The sequence below is a fragment of the Carica papaya genome, chromosome 7 (genome assembly GCF_054855325.1).
Source record: "Carica papaya isolate Zhongbai chromosome 7, ASM5485532v1, whole genome shotgun sequence".
In the NCBI taxonomy this organism is placed as follows: domain Eukaryota; kingdom Viridiplantae; phylum Streptophyta; class Magnoliopsida; order Brassicales; family Caricaceae; genus Carica; species Carica papaya.
In genome coordinates, this window is record NC_142315.1 from 5,821,050 (window position 1) to 5,838,489 (window position 17,440).

The window sequence follows — 17,440 nt, forward strand, 5'->3', positions numbered from 1 at the left end:
TTTCTTTCTTGTATACAAAAAAAAAAAAATTACTATTAATAAAAATAAAATATATATGTTTAATTATTTAAATATTACTATAACATTATGAAACTCTTTTATAACCTATGGATCTTCACAGTGTCTCATTTAATAATTATTGTTTAATTTAATTTATCATATTTTGTATTCTTATAAATAGAAGAAATAAAAAAAATTATGACAATTGAAATTCAAGAAAGGAACTCTTATTTTAGCTTATTCTTTTTTTTTATATATTTTTGTTAGTATTTTGTGTTTATATGAGTATCATATTTTTGCTTAAATGTAATAACATGTTATTATCATAATTTGACCATAATATATTTTTTCCTACATAATTTCATTTTGTCTACTAAGGTATAATTTATATTCTTTCACTCAATTAATTATATTATAATATCGTAATATTATTTTTACTATTTCTAATATTTATATGTCAATATTATTTTATGATTTAATTTTTATTATCTTTTGATTATGTACATACATCTATTTTAATTATTTTGTTACACTCACTATATTTTTAGAATCTTATCATAATTTATCATGTCAAAACCTCGTGAAGTTTGAAAATTTTGTTATTAATATTATGAGTAAGAACTATTTACTATAGTGATGTTAATATATATATATTAATAAAGAATAATGAATTTCGTCTAAATAGTAATATTAATGAGATAATTATAAATAATAACGAATCTCGTCTAAATGGTTCTACCTCAATCTCTCAAGTGAATACCACAAGTATTAATAACAAGTAGACAAGGACACGGTCGTGGACATATTCATAAACGCATACATGACAGAAACTAAAATAAATATTATATAGTTAGTTGTAATAATAATTCTATTAATAATCACGTTATTATCAAAAGCGGCAAAACATAATACAATAAAAATCAAGAAAATATATATTATCAATGTGATATGAAATTATAATAATTTCTTGCTTGTCGTACATAAAAAATATATAAGATAAATTTTACTCATCACAATAATATTGTCCGTCAAGATTTTATGAATATGACACATTTTAATATATTAAATTTATTCAAAAATTTATATGGTCGACGATTTACTTGGAGATAAAATTATTAAAGATTAATTAGTTATTTTTGTTAAATTATTTGTTATTTAAATTCAAATATTATATATATATATATCAAACTATCTCTAGTTTCCAATATGTCTTATGATGTATATATACTTATTTTATTTTAATAAAAAATAAATATTCCTCAATATTTAGCTCTTGCGTTTCCTTCTCTTCGCCTGTTTTTTTCTCTGAGACCGCCGTAAGCCTTTGCCTTTCTCATTATCTGTCGAATGAAAAGAACGGGAGGAAGAATTAAAAGTTCTTTCCCACGACGTCGTTTTAGGGGAGGCCACAAAAGGAAAAGGTCTAGCTCGACTTAAAACTGGGCTGGTGGGCTATGGTTGAAATTTGAAAAGGAATAGCTTTTGGGCTTAGATTTTAAAAGAACTGGGCTTGGGTTGGACACCACATTAATTACTTCTTAATTTTTGTTCTTTTAACTATTAAAAAAAAAATTTAGGTTATGATAATAATTAACACAAATAAGAATATTAAATTTTAATTATAATAAAAATATTATATAAGTAAAATAAAGAAGAGAAAGAAAATACAAACCCAACGTTATAGAGATTTGATCACCAATCACGTGTCTGTGTTGTCTCATCGATCAAATGACTTGAGCTTTCTACAATCTTAAAATACTCGTATAAAAATTAATTAAATATAATATTCAAATCACCAGTTAAGGTTATTTTTTCTCCTAAAATTATATCTAAAAAATTTATTCCATATTTTTTTATTAAATTCATAATTTTTAAAAAATAAAAATAAAAAATATTTCACATAATAAATAATATTCTTAATGAAGTTGATAGAAACGAGTTAACTTATAACTAATTCCTAATAGAATAGGTAGAAATGTTTAATCCGCTCCATTGATCATCTCCAAATAGATACTGTATGATATTATTATAATATTAATACAAAAATCTCGATCAACTTAGTTTTTCTAAGTATATGAACTTAACTCTTATAAAGTTCAGCTTAAAAACACTTGAAAGTTTTAATTTCTTTATTTTTATATATTGTATTTTCTTTATGAAATAAAATACAAATGCAACTTTATAGAGATTTGATCACCAATCACGTGTCTGTGTTATCTCATCGACCAAATGACTTGAGGTTTCTACTATTTTAAAAAAACCGTATAAAAACCAATTAAATATGGTATTCAAATCACCAGTTAATATTATTTTCTCTCTTAAAATAATATCTAAAAAATTTATCCCCATATTTTTTTAGTAAATTCATAATTTTTTAAAAACGAAGTTAAAAAATATCTCACATAGTAAATAATATTCTTAATGAAGTTGACGAGTTATCTTATAACTAATTCCTAATATAGTGGGTAGGGATGTTTAATCCAATCCATTGACCATTTCCAAATAGATACTCTATGATATTATTATAGTATTAATACAAATACCTCAATCAACTTAGACACGATAATTAGAAATTAGTTTTTCTAAATATATGGACTTAACCTTTGACTACTACTTATAAAGTTCAACTTAAAAACACTTGAAACTTTTGATTTTCTTATTTCTAGATGTAACACATGACACTTTTAATTTTCTTATTCTTATATAAAATAAGATGAAAGAATTGTCTTGTGTAATGTCTGTACTTTGAATCATTTTATATTATAGACCTTCAAATTTATATATAGAGGATAAATTTTAGTATACATACTAAATTTTAATCAGGTATACAAGTTCCTAAAAATAATTAACTTGATATTTCTTTAGTTATTTTAGATAAGCTAAGGAAATTGATTTCATACCATGTTGGGTCTATGGTCATGGATTCACGCTTGAAATATATTGATGCTAGTTTGACATTGAGGATCAGTTGAATTATTTAATTGATACATTCTATCTTTAATTGAATATCGTATTTAACATGTTCTTGAATGATACTAAATTAATTTACTTAAAAATTTGATACTTTTAATATTGTGTTAGAGATTAATAAAGATATTTGAATTTTCGCTAAACATGGTGTTTAAACTAAATTCAAAAGAATCAGATTAATTAGTTACAGACTAATATCCTATAATTTTGAAACTTTTTATATTCAATATAGTATAATATATTTAGTATTTAAAATTAAATTATATAAGTTTCAAAAAAAATTTTAAAACATCTGAATGATATATTTTGTTGTTTTAAAATATTAACACACATAATAAGACGAACAGAGAAACTTTAAAAATCATTGAATTCAAATTCACGTATTGAACTTTTTCTTAATGCGTAATTAGTTTGATTCACTTAATAGTTGAATACCGTTGAACATTTTGTTTTTCTTTTAGTCTCGTAAAATTTAAAAATGGTTTTATTCAATTTGGTTATTAACTTTATGGAGAGTATTTTAATGTCCCAACTTATTAGCAACTAATTTAAAAGCTTATTTTATTTTGTTTTAAAATGGGGTGGGGGGGGGGGGGGAGAGAAAAAGGCAGGAGGAGAATTATTGGTGAGGAAAGTACAAGCGCGTGAATTCATGAGCGTGGGGATGAAATTTATTAAAAAAAAAAAAAGAAGCATAACTTGAAGATCCCAAAGAACCTATGAATACAGTACTCTGTGATGTAAGCAACCACACCCCCCTCTCATTTATATAACTCGTCTTCCTCCCCCCCTCCTCCCCCCTCCCAAAACACCCCACCCCCGTTGACATCAACACCTGAAATTACTCTTCACGCGATGCAAGGCCTCCGTACTTGGTCCAACGACGTCGTTCACCTCGAACTCACTCCGCCGACAGCCGGCGGAAAGCTCTCAATCGACGAGGCGGAGACGACGGAGACGAGGATCCAGCGATTAATCGCGGAGCATCCTGTAATCATCTTCAGTAAGTCGTCCTGTTGCATGTGTCACGTCATGAAGAAACTTCTGGCCACAATCGGCGTTCATCCGACTGTGATCGAGTTAGACGAGGACGAGATCGCTTCACTCCCGCCGCCGTCTCCGTCTTCGTCGATCGAGAGCGGTGGATTCTCAGAGCGGTGCGCACCGCCGGCGGTTTTCATTGGCGGAACCTGCGTCGGCGGACTCGAATCTCTCGTCGCTCTTCATCTGAGCGGGAATCTGGTTCCGAAGCTTGTCGAGGTTGGCGCGCTCTGGATTTGATGGTATCTAATTAATTGTGTTTATCATTGTTGATGCCATTGTTGTTGTAAGAATTAGACTGTTCGAACTTCCAACTCCGCATATGTTATATGATATATAAGGAAAAGAAGAAGATGAAGGAGAAGAAATAAGAGATTTGTTGTCGGATTAGGAGCAGCTAGGTTGGGGTAGGGATGCAATAGTGATGTAGGAAGTTCATCATCTGGGATTATTATGGAGATTGTAATTAGGGATTATTAATTATTATTATTATTATTGTTGAATTAAAATTAAATTAAGCGAGGTGTTTAGTTTAATTAATTAAATTAGGAGATGAATAAATGGAGAAATCAGGGCCGTTGAAATTGTATGGATCTGGTACTTTTATGGGTGGTATGTAATTTGTTAATAATAATAATAATAATTAATGCGGGTTGGGAAGAGAGTGACAGTGACGAGGTGAAGTGGCAGTGTCGCATAATCTGCCAAATTTGTTGCCAATTATTGTTAAAAATATGCATTTCTCATAATTATTACTCTCTCTCTTCTGCAATTTTTGTTCAAGTTTTTTTTTGGCAATCGTAAAAAATAAATAAATAAATATATATATATATATATAATAAATTATAAAGTATATGTCGTTTTGTGATTGGATGGAAAACATCTTGTCTATTTTCTGATTTTCTTTTTCAATTTTTTTGGAATATGACGTCATGTCTTAAAAGTTAGGAGAGAGAGATTTTTGTACTACTCGATTACGTACTGCACTCGAGTTAAGAGAGAGACTGGTTTCACATTATTGATTCAAAAATTTTCATATATATATATATATTTTTATTTTTCAAAGACATAAAAGAAAAAAGAACAAAAACCAATATATATATATATATATATTATAAGGGCATCCACAACGAAAAAGAAAAAAACAAAGATTATAAGTAGATACATCCAACATATTTCAAAACAAATACTAGTTTTTATTTGTAAATCTATTTTTTTTTAAAGAGAAAAAAGTATGAATTCTTTATATTTATTTTTTAAGGTATTGTAAGTTAAATTTGTGGAATATTTGAAAAATTTTATATGGAGAGAACAAAAGTAAAAAATGAGTTTGAGAGATTAATATACAAACTGTAGTGTTTAGTGGAGCGTGAGTAAAAAATAAACTTGACACCTGAATATACGAACTGTAGTGTTTAAGGGGAACACAAGTACTATTTGAGTTGAATACCTTAATAAACAGATTGTAGTATTTGAAGAAATACAAGTGACAGATGAACTTCGCACATTGATAAATAGACTGTAGTGCTTAGAGAAATACGAGTGGTTGGTGAGTTAAATAACATAAACAACTAGGTTTATCATAATATTAAAAGAAAAGAGTGAAAATTTAATTGGTTGATTTTGAGAAAGGTGAACTTTGCACATTGATAAACAAATTGTAGTGTTCAGGAGAACATGAATTATAGGTGAGTTAGACACCATAAACAACTAGCTTATTGTAATATTTGAAGACAATACTAAAAACTCAAAGTAGTTGACTTAAAAAAGATTATATAGATATAAGTAATATAATGCAACCCCTATAAAAAAGTTTGCACTATTTCTCATTTTCTCTTTACTTTAATTGTTGTTCATCATTATTTAATATCATATTTCTATTCACATCACACACACACACTTTAAAATTATTCACATGCATTTTCGGATCTTTTATCTTTTATGTATCATCATTATCATTTGTGAGAAACTAATTAATAAAAATAGACTTCACTAGCATTCAAACACTTTTATACACATTAAATAGTGAAGAAAATGATCATATAAGAAAGTTTGCCTATCATAATTTGGGCATTATATAAGAGTGAAGGTTGGGAAATATACTTAAAAGCCTTAAAATTTTAATTACTCAATTCACCCCTCCCCCTTCTTTTTGGTTGTCATAGCCTTTAGGTCAATAATTAGTATTAGAGTTACTTTTAAGGAAAATTTCATTAAGAGAAGAGTGAATATTCATGAAGCTCCATCTTTCAAGTGTTATTCCTAAAACTCAACCCACTAAAGGGATACTCACTCTTCTATTATAATAATAATAAAAATTTCTTTTGAATAATGGAGACCTATTAGAAGATTGATCTTCGTGGCAGACTGAGTTCACACGCTCTCTTTCACTTACATTTAACTTTTATTATAGTTTTTGTGATTGCTCGGAATTTAAGTGTTTGCTAGCTCAAAATATTGCCCATAATCAATATTTTTTATTACATTCTAATTACTATATATGCACATTTTTTGCAAAAAAAATATTAATTGTTTGATATCAATATATTTGGAAATACGTTTATTTCTTGAAGTCTGCATGCTTGCACATCGTAACAGCTTAAACGCGGATTTCATAAGTTTCATAGCGCATTAATTATTTGATTTGGACATTCGTTTGGAATTGATTCACTTGTATAGGATAATTGGAAATTCATACAGAAGATTAAATTCTTGAAAAACTCAACTATGCTGTCTGCCTTAAGCTTCAGACCAATAGATAGTTCCAAACCTAATATTTTAAGTAGTTGATTTAAATAAAATTTGATTTATTTTCGTACATAATGGATGCAATCTATTGTGCTTGAGAAAAAAGTTATTACATTGCGAGGCGAGACCACTACAAATAAATGTTCGCCTCAAACCATAAATCAAATCTTAAGTTTGATGTTGGTTGGTAAATAATAATTAACTACTCCTCTAATAATCCCTCATGTATCATATTAACTTTATGAGTTTTACTTTTTACCGTACTGCACATACACATGTCATTTATTTCCTGCTGACAAGTTGAATAATAATAATACGTGCATGATTGTAAGTAGTACTACAGATTTTGACTTCATTATTGTCTTCGCATTAGAACTTTTATTCAATGCCCCTGCTTGCATGCAGTTTTATAATGTACTGCTGCATGAATTTATGACTTTGTTGAGCATTTCCTTGGACACTATTTTTTTTTTTTTTTACCTTACAAGGGAGTATATATACTAGATTATCCTATATATATATATATATCTTCCTCATGGTACTTTCTGATTTCATACTCACTGTTGAAATTACGATTAGGTAAACATTCACTTATTTAATTCTAATTCGTCGTGAGAATGAAGTATAAATTATAAATTGGGATGTAAGCATAGTTGTGCGATTAAATTATAATGTGTTTAAACTCGGGTATTCTATGTCAATAAATATTTTAAACCTCTGGTCTGATGGTTGAATTTGTTAACACGAAATGCATTTGGTGTTTATTGAGTTCTTAAAAATAATTTAGAGAAATTAAAAATAATAAAAAAATTATTTACTAATTTTAAGGTAGGTTATTAATTTTTTTTTATCTAACAAAAAATTTAACTAATTTGTCTTAAAATTAATATTTTGTATGATAATAATAATTTAAATTATAAACTATTTTTAATGAACACATATATTTTTAGTAAAAATAATTTTTTGTAACTAGCATTTTATAAAAAAATAAATATATAAATTATAATTAATTTCAACATACCAAGTAATTAGGGTTCAAGAACTAATCTAAATCAAAGGCAAAGGGAATATTGGAAGAGATTGTATTTGGAAAGAATGTTTCTTCCTTGACTACTTCTTTAATTCCATGGTATTTTATTTCTATTATTTTGTTTCTTAATATGATTTGCGGTCGAGACATGATAAAACACCGTTAATTTTTAATATCGATCTTCAAATTATTTATCTTACTAATATATGCATGTTCAACATTTTTTATAATAAGATTTTGTATTCAGTAAATCTCATTAAATTTGACCCTGATATTATTATTAGATTACTAACATTATTTTATCTTTTTTTTGTTGCTATTAAGGGTAGCAACGAACTAAACATGTTCGTAAATAATTCATATTCAATTTCATCGTAGTTTATTATGGTTAAGTTAATTTGATTTTAAATCTAAAATAAAGCTTAAAAAAAAAAAGACTCGCATTAACCCATCACATGCTTATAATTAGAAATTGATACGCAACTTATAATCAGATGCAATGCGTTAAATACAATAGATAATTGTAGTTGTTATTTTAAGAGGTTTGGTTATTCGTCTCCTTAGCAACCACTTAAAACTATTTCTTAAACATGTTGAAAGGCTCATTTGAGTACATAACATACGAGCAAGTGATCGAAATCTCTTTCAAATAGTTTGCAAATTCTCTCTTAAATTTACTCATTACATTTATTTGCAAGTTGTGAATTAATTTTTATTCATACGATTAATTTGTTCTTTGGACCAACAATAATAACAATGTGGCATAAAGGAATCAAATTCTACTAATTTTAAAACCTACCAAAAAAGGAAACTGATAAGAAATTATGTTTCCATTTAAGGAAAACAAAAAATTAAGAAAGAGAATTTTTTTTATTTTTATTTTTTAATAGGTTTTGTGAGGGTAGAAGCGTGAAGCGTCCACTTTATTTGTTGAAGTGGAGAATATGAATGGGACAGAATTTTCCTTAGGGTTTGGAAATCACAATTATTAAAAAAAAAAAAAAAAAAAGAAAAAACAAGTGCGACACACGTGGCAATCATGCAGTGGCGTAGGGTGTAGGTGGAGCCCACGAGAAGAATCTTTTTAGGCTGACGTAAGGAGAATCTCCTTTTTGATTCTCTTTTATAATATTGATTAATTAGAAATTAATTGCTGGTTAATTATTTTAATTAAAAAAAAAATGGACAACTCAAGTACCCCACTCACAGACTTCCTTAATGGTAGGGTTTTTCAGAACTTGCACTTTCCCTAAAGTTCCAAAACCATCTTTTCACCACTTTCAGCAGCATATGGGGGAGGGGAGGTGAGGTCATGCAAACCCTTCTTGCATACATACACACATATATATATATATATTATATATATATATATATATTCATACCTAATAAACCTTCATATTTGGTTTTTGGGTATAATTATGTGCTTACCAAATATTTGATTTTATTATTAAAATGATCCCAATAAACTCATAAAATTGAATTAAAACACAAAGTAATTAATTTTTTGGTTAAATTTTAAAATTTGGCTCTTACCCTTTTCTCCTCACTTTTCTTTTTAATTTTCATTACTAATTTACCCAATTTGTTAATTTTCAATTTAAAATTAATATAAATTGACAAGTAAGAGCTATATTATTTTCATTTAGGCATTAGTTATTATAATTAGTTAATTATATTGAAATAAAATAATAATGATAAAACCAAAAATTTACAATTTAGGCATTTGATTTTGTAGGAATATAATAATAATATGTATATATATATATATATTTTTTTGAAATTTAGCCATCCAATCCCACTCACCCAATAGTCAAACCAACATCACATCACTTCTGATTTGTCAAACTATGCAATTCATTATTTATTTGGGTTCCAACTTATGAGGTCTTTTATATATATATATATATATATACATACATACATACATGTTAGACATGATGAATGTATGTGGTCCACCTACTCACCCCAACTATATACGCACATACACACCACTTCAATTCAACTTGTAGATTAATAATATTTATATCAAATTATTTACACTTTAATTCATCACCAAAAAAGTTGAAGGCCTACCATTATGTTATATATATATATATAAACCTACTGTAACTACAGTTTACTCCACCATAATTTTTCTTTTTCTTTTTTTTTTTTAGAAAGTACTAAAATTAAATTCTTTTATTTATTTAATTAAAAATAAATAATTCACGAACGATATCATGAACATTTCTTGACTTCAAATACGCAAGAAAAACTCTTAAATATTTTAAGTTTTTATCAATTTTATAACAAAACAAAAAGACAGATAATTCACCATAAAATCAAAAAATCCATAAGAAAAATTTCTTACTAACCTCACTAATAAGGAAAATCTAACCCTAAATCTATTTTACAAATCAACCCATAAAATTATTTATTCCCTAATTAATCATTAACCATTATTAACTTTGATAGCCAGCCCTTCATAGTGCATAAATAATATATATATATATATATATATGTATAAATGCACACACAGCCACGCACACATAAATATATAGAACAATCCACTAAGAACAATTAATTACCTTATTTTGCCACAAATGATGAGTACAAGTAGAGTCTCTGGTTATATCCCTGTATCTCTGCGTGTGCGTGTGTGTAATGAAAGACAAGTAGATGTCTTTACTAACACGGCGCAGTATTCAGCCTCTGTATATTCCAACAATAGAAAATGGTATATGCTTGCAGATAGATGGGAGCACAAATTGGTTAATTTCCAGACCTACATACCCATGAGATGCAGTTCTGGAAATAAACCAGATATCAAGGAGAAACAAGAAAGAAAACAAGAGTGGATTGAAAGTGGAAGAACATGCTATCCAATCATATTAAGCCCTTATTCAGTTGGCAAAATATCAGGGGTTTGAATTGCCAGATCCCGTAAAAGTGGCAAATGAATATCATCTACTGTTTGTGTGTGAGAAACATATTGCTTTTTTTTTTTTTTTTTCGAGTGTAATTCTTTTACCCCATTATACCCTAATTCTCATGTTTACAAGAAAAACCTAACAAATGTAATCCCTATTGCTACAATCTAGTCCAATTCATGAATTTCTTTATCTCGTCGTATAAAACCAAGATTGCAGCAGCTCCAGTGCCCCTAAACATGTTTGAAAGTGCCCCCCGGTAAAATGAAGCCACCCCTTCAGTCCTGTAAATCTTCTTCCAGCAATCCAGTGTGCTATGATACATTGGCTGTTCCATTCCAGATTGCATCATCATCCGCCTTCGAACTGTATCCAGTGGATATGACAACAACCCAGCAGAGGTCGTGACTGCCTGAGCCACCACCCAACGCTTCCATAGTGCAATTTCAGGTTTAGATTCTTCCGATAGGAGTTCCTTCATTGTATCAAAACCCCCAAAGTATAGGCCTCTGTGAACAACCATCCCCTGTAGAGAGGCAGGAAGTCCTCTATAAACTCCACGAATCCCGTCCTTCTTGTGTATGGTACATAAGAAATGGGAGATGCCTCGGAATTGACGTGCCTCAGTATTCCCAATGTCAGCAGCAAGTCGAGTGTGTGCAATATCAAGTGGGTAAATTAAGACCAATGTTGTACAACCAGCAGCAGCCCCAGCAATAAAGTTGGCAGATGCACCAGAAAAAATATGACTTTGCGGAGAATCACCACTTCGTAATATATTTCTATAAAGATCCTGCTCGATGGAAACAATCAATTAATGCCATGCCCGTATTAAAGAATTCATAGAACATTTTGTAAATTTTATATGATGGAAATAATATCCACATAGTTGGACTACTATCAAATCTTCTATAGTGATTCAAACAAGATTTGGCTTTCAGGCCTCCTAATGCCGTTATTTTCAACAACGACCACAGTAATAATAAAAAAAAAGTCCCGTCTTAATTCAGCACAGAAATTATCAAATAAACCTGACTTTCGATTAACTTTCTTATTTTTCTATATTGTTCTCAAACAAGATATGGTTTCCAGGCTTGCTAATGCAGTTATTTTCAACGACGACCACAGTAATAATAAAATAAAAATTCCTATCATAATTCAGCAGAGAAATTATCAAATAAACCTGACTTTTGATTGACTTTCTTATTTTTCTATATTGTTCTTAAACAAGATACGGTTTCCAGGCTGGCTATAGCAATTATTTCGTTGATTGTTTTCCTTGCACACTCCCCCAATATCAATAATGACCAAAGTAGTAATGAAATAAAAGTTTCTGTCACAATTCACCACATATGGTATCAAATAAACCTGACTTTTGATTGACTTTCTTATTTTTCTATATTGTTCTTAAACAAGATATGGTTTCCAGGCTGGCTATAGCAATTATTTCGTTGATTGTTTTCCTTGCACACTCCCCCAATATCAATAATGACCAAAGTAGTAATGAAATAAAAGTTTCTGTCACAATTCACCACATATGGTATCAAATAAACCTGACTTTCAGTTAACTTCCATATTTCTCTAGATTGTTCTCATTGTACTTTATTCCTAAAGCAAACTATGGGAGCTATTGTGATGACACACTAAAGAATACCAAGACTTCGGTTCACAATCTAGACATATGCCGCTTCCTTGTCATTAATCCACACCCTTATTTGCTTTATCTAGATATCATGACATTTTATTTATTTCTTTACTTATTTGATGAAGGAAAGTAAGAAGACTATAGCAAAAAAAATAACAAAACCACTTAAGAGGCAATATGATACTTCCTAAAGATAGAGAACCCCACTGTCCAAGCAATTTAGCAACTCTTCTCAAGATTTCAACTGAGATTGGTTTGATCTCTTTCTCCTTACTGTTCTACTCTAACTGGTAGAAACTTAGTGCATTTAAAGCTGACCACCAAATGGGCAACATAAAAAAGTATTTTTCAGATTTCTTACATTCCTGTATCTATTTCTTTCGCTGTTAATCAACCTTATACACAGGCAAGTCGTTTAATCAAATACATGAATATCTGTATGGCAGTTAATAATACATGTATCTTGACTTTCAATGATAAATGTGCTTTAGCTGATATCAAAATGCATATATACGTGTATGGTGAATTTTTATTACTTAAATTAAACGTATTTCAAATGAAAAGAAAATTTATTTGAAAGAAAGAAATTTGTGACAAGTAGAAATCTGAGGATAATTGTCTACCAGCTAAAAACACATGGAACAAGAAGACAATGCAAAAAATTATGGCAGCATAGCTAACTAATCCTTTTACGAAGCAGATAAGGGCATCCCTGAAAGAAAACACGGGCTCTGTCCCAAAAAGAAACAGAAAAGAGCATTCTGTTCCAAATCATGTGGGGCAATTGGAAACTGTTGCTTAAAAATTATACCATTCCATTCTAAACACATGGGTCATAATCTGAGAGAATTGACATTTTATCTTTTCTAGTTATCCCACTAACTCATTATTAGAGAGTAATCATGAAAAATTGTTTTCACAATCTTCTTTTCCTATTTAGCATTTTTCGTTTGCTAAAAAACATTTGCCAGTTCCATAATGAAGCTATTCTTAAGAAGTGTTTCCCTTTGCTTTAGTGGAGTAAATTAATTGATGTAGCAAGTTGTTAATAGCATCAGAAAAGCAGTTATCATTTAATTTTATTATAACAACTAAACTGTAAATTTTGTATATGGGTGGTACTCCGTTAGTACATTTGTGAATAATACTTTTCACTTTTTATTTTTTTAAGAAATTATTGTAACTTTAATGGCATTAGAATTTTATTTATATTTTATAGAGACACAGAAAACTCTTGTAAAATAATTGAATAGAATTAGAGAATGTAATCTCCCTTATGAGATACAAATTATCCAAAAACAATTGTTGTGAGAATCTTTTCACAATTTCTGATTGTCCGATCCAATAAAATCTTAATTGTGAAGATTAAGAACCCTTTAGTTTGATATTTAAGAACTCAGGTGCTATACCAACACAATTCCCCAAGTAGGTAAATTAATCCTAGTTTGTTCCATGTCATGTTTGTCATAGATTTTCAGCCTCTATGATCCTAATGCTGTGATCTTTTTCCTCAAGAAGAGAAACTAACCCAACTGCATCTCTAGCACCTATGATTGAAAAGACATGCCTCAGAAATTCTTGGTATGAAGCTCCTAAACTTGGACAAGTAGGAGTACTTACTCATTCCATATTAAGGGGTGCAGTTTCTACACCTCCATCAAGGTCCCCATTGTAGTAAATACATTCATCTAAATATCTCCCAAAGCAATCTAAAATGAGTACCTAACAGGAAAGCTCCTTGCTATTCTACCCTTTGTACCATAGTAGTACTGACCTTGGAAACTACCTTATATTATCGATTACAAAACATTTGCACATATCATGTGATATTTCATTATTGAATGACACTTGGCATAACAAAACTTAAATTCCTGTTCTGTAACGTCAGCCTCTGCTGTTCATAATAATTCTTTTATAGCAATAGCATAAAAAAAGCACAGATCAGACTTCTTGTCTTTATTCCCAAATCGCTTCACTGTATGCTAGTAACAAGAGGAAGAGGATTTTAAAAGGGAGAAAATGACTATCGTAAGGTGATATTCGGATATCTAGGAGAGCTCACATATCAAACTGTCATCTCTCCTTCAACAATTTGCTTATATGTGCATGGGCCAGCACAGAGATTCATTCGGATCCCACCTCAGATAAATAAGGATTATTAAAGATATTATCAGCAAAAGGCAACAGAATAAAAGGAATTCCAGGGGACAGAACCCCATTATTAAGAAACTTGGATGCCATTAAGACTATCACTCCGTTTTCTTGTCACTATATTGATTCCATACAGAAAGCAAAGGCGCTTATTACTAATTGTAATTAAAGCTATCCGAGCCTAACCCAATACTTCACATAAGCATTTCATCAGTCACTTAATATGCATGAGGTATACCCGTCCATAAAACAAAATCTTTGGCACATATTTGCAAGAAAGAATCGGTAGCAAAAATGCCCATATTGACCGATTAAATCATCATTGAAATTGCAAGAAAATCGGCCATTTACTCAAAGTCATACCAAGCTCCGGGAAAACGACACGAACAAGAAAAAAGTCAAGAAGAAAAAAATGAATTCGTATACCTTAAGGGAGAAATTAAGAGCAACGGAAGGGTAGTATCGAAGAACACTGCTGCCATTGCCTCTCCATAAAGAAAGAATGCCTTCTTCCCTAACTGTACGGACGATGCAATCAATCATTCCCTTGAATCTTCTCCTGCCGCTACCAACAATGGCGAGATTGCTTTCTTGTGTCTGCAGCAATAACTTTGCTCTTTCAATTGGGGCAACGATCGTGTGCACTACGCCACCCATAAGCGCTCCCGCCATAAGATCACGATGGAAGTTCGTCAACCACTGGTACCGCCCTAATGAATCCGTTTTCGTTGATACCTGTGACTCTGCTGGTTCTGATCTCGACCCGCTAGTCTCTCCTGCACGTTCATAATCTCTGCTCATTATTGGAACGACCTGTTAGTTTCTTCTTTCCCCTCTTTCTTGGAGCTCTACCCCAATATGCCAATCACTACTACCCAAGATTCCCCGACTGATATTATCAGAAAGAAGTGCGTTATGCGTAAGACTGATGATTACCCTTTAAAGGGATGATTGACGGTATACTAGACGTATGTGACACTGTCTGATCATGGCGGAATTTTTCTGGCGAAATGAAATGGAGTTGAAATAAGGAGAAATTCAGAAGGGGAGATCTTGTTGAAAGGGATCTGTTCAGTTTTATTTGCGCGGGGCATCGGTAGCGTGCGTTCTTTGCTATACGGATAACATGGAGCCGCCAGTTACGCACTTCGCCACGTGTAATTAATTTAATATTTTAAAATAAAAATATATGATTATATTAAATAAATAACTAAATTAATTATAATTAGAACATGATAAAAATATACTGATTAATTAAATATGATAAAACATTATAAAATTTTGCTGTAGGTTTTATCGTTTCTAATTTATTTTGGATAAAATATTTTTGTTTTTAATTATTGATTTTATTTTGTTACTCCCATTCCTGAATTTGGTGATGTGAAATACTTAGCAAAAAGATTTTACAAAGGACTGAATGAATGAATCTTAAAAACACATACTTGGATTATGACATTCATTTTTATAACTAATTTTGTCCCATCAATTACTTTTTAAGTTAATTATTCTGTGGATCAATGGAATATGTAATATCTATCTAGTGCAAAAATATACACTAACGCATGTATATTAATTTCGTATGGTACTTGGGAATCAGAAAAGTTTTGTAGCAAGAGAGGCTGCAGCAGCGCCTATCCCACATCGGTAAGAAACAAATCTTTATAATGCTTTGTATAGAGGAGTTGGCAGCGACCTTCTCGTCCCTTTGAGGACATCCGATAAAATTGGAACGATACAGAGAAGATTAGCATGGCCCCTGCGCAAGGATGACACGCACAAATCGAGAAATGGTCCAAATTTTTTTTTTCTTCTGATATTTTTTTTGTTCCAGCGGCGCTGCAAATCCTCCATGGATTCCGATTCAACCATCTGATAGTTCTCACGTCTCCGCTACTCTCCGAGAGACCCAAATCTTCTTCCTCCTCCAAAACCCCTTAACCCGCCCCCAATTCTTTTCGAGATCTGCCGTACCGGCGATTCCCTCCAAATCCTACCCGCGGGATTTCTCTTCAAAGCCCTTCCTCCTCCAAACTGAGAAGCCTCATGTACAGGTAAATAAATGGAATTTTAAGTAATGCGATAAAATTTTAAATAATATGATGTGTTGTGTTTCGGTGATGGGGTAGATGCATACGCGGTAAACAAGTTTCTCTTTCAAGTTTTCTCCGAAATGAATGTCCATGGGAAAATCTGCTCATTAGTTAAAGAAGCCGCTTCTCGCAAATTTCAAATGAAATAAGAGGTCCTTTCATTTTACCCTTTTAAGATGTTCCATATTTGACGTGCATGTTTCCATGAATGGGGAGAGAGAGAGGGTTAGGGAAAGAAAAGCTGAGAAGATACGGAGATATCAAAAAGTATATTGTTTGGTCAACTAATAGTAATTTTACGAACGGGTTTGATAAGCTTTTTTTTAATTGTTTGTGGTTGGGGGAAAATGGTGTTTCCATGCTGTTATATGCTCATCAAAGCTGTTGTTTCCGTAGCTGTTGCAGTGTTCTGCCTTTAATTGCTTCTACAAAGTTTACAAGTCTTATGGTTATCAAATTTCTGTTCTCTCAAACTCTCAATGTTTTTTGAATCTATGCCTTTTTACTTATCTTCTGTGTTGAAAGGAGAGAGAACTTACGAGGTGAGGGATATAGCCTTTTTGTTATATGACTAAAGGAAGTCCCAGAAGATCTTTGCTCTCTTTCTTTGCATCTTACTAAATGGTTATCAGAGGTTGAAGCTTGCAAGATAAGCATATAATCATTTGAAAAGCTGCTTCTAATTCATTGTTGGCCTTTAGGATAAGTTTTTCTCCGCAGGCCAATGGATATGATATACAGGACCAACTAGATAAACTTAATGGTACAAGTTTTTCTCCATTTATCCGCTATTTTTTTTTCCTTATCTTCCTTCCAAATGCTGAGGAATATTTGCAAGTCCAGGTGATCATCCTGT

General features: G+C 30.7%; 3 protein-coding genes and 1 non-coding gene across 4 annotated transcripts; 3 read left to right on the top strand and 1 right to left on the bottom strand.

Moving 5' to 3' along the window:
- Positions 1–3,748: 3,748 nt before the first annotated feature.
- On the top strand, positions 3,749–4,766 carry LOC110822008 (glutaredoxin-C6-like). Its single transcript, XM_022052004.2, has one exon. The coding sequence runs from the start codon at positions 3,826–3,828 to the stop codon at positions 4,249–4,251; it is 426 nt and encodes a 141-aa protein (XP_021907696.1). The 5' UTR covers positions 3,749–3,825; the 3' UTR covers positions 4,252–4,766.
- Positions 4,767–10,627: 5,861 nt separating this feature from the next.
- Positions 10,628–15,429, bottom strand: PM-ANT (Mitochondrial substrate carrier family protein). Its single transcript, XM_088208043.1, has 2 exons — positions 14,921–15,429; positions 10,628–11,491 (listed from the first exon to the last, which is right to left on the bottom strand). The coding sequence occupies exons 1-2, from the start codon at positions 15,293–15,295 to the stop codon at positions 10,859–10,861; spliced, it is 1,008 nt and encodes a 335-aa protein (XP_088064169.1). The 5' UTR covers positions 15,296–15,429; the 3' UTR covers positions 10,628–10,858.
- Positions 15,430–16,007: 578 nt separating this feature from the next.
- On the top strand, positions 16,008–17,434 carry LOC148252907 (uncharacterized). Its single transcript, XM_088208675.1, has 3 exons — positions 16,008–16,138; positions 16,326–16,545; positions 17,110–17,434. The coding sequence occupies exons 1-3, from the start codon at positions 16,074–16,076 to the stop codon at positions 17,128–17,130; spliced, it is 306 nt and encodes a 101-aa protein (XP_088064801.1). The 5' UTR covers positions 16,008–16,073; the 3' UTR covers positions 17,131–17,434.
- On the top strand, positions 16,194–16,296 carry LOC148252908 (U6 spliceosomal RNA). The gene has a single exon (XR_015813755.1). It is a non-coding gene; the product is annotated as a U6 spliceosomal RNA (small nuclear RNA).
- Positions 17,435–17,440: the final 6 nt, after the last annotated feature.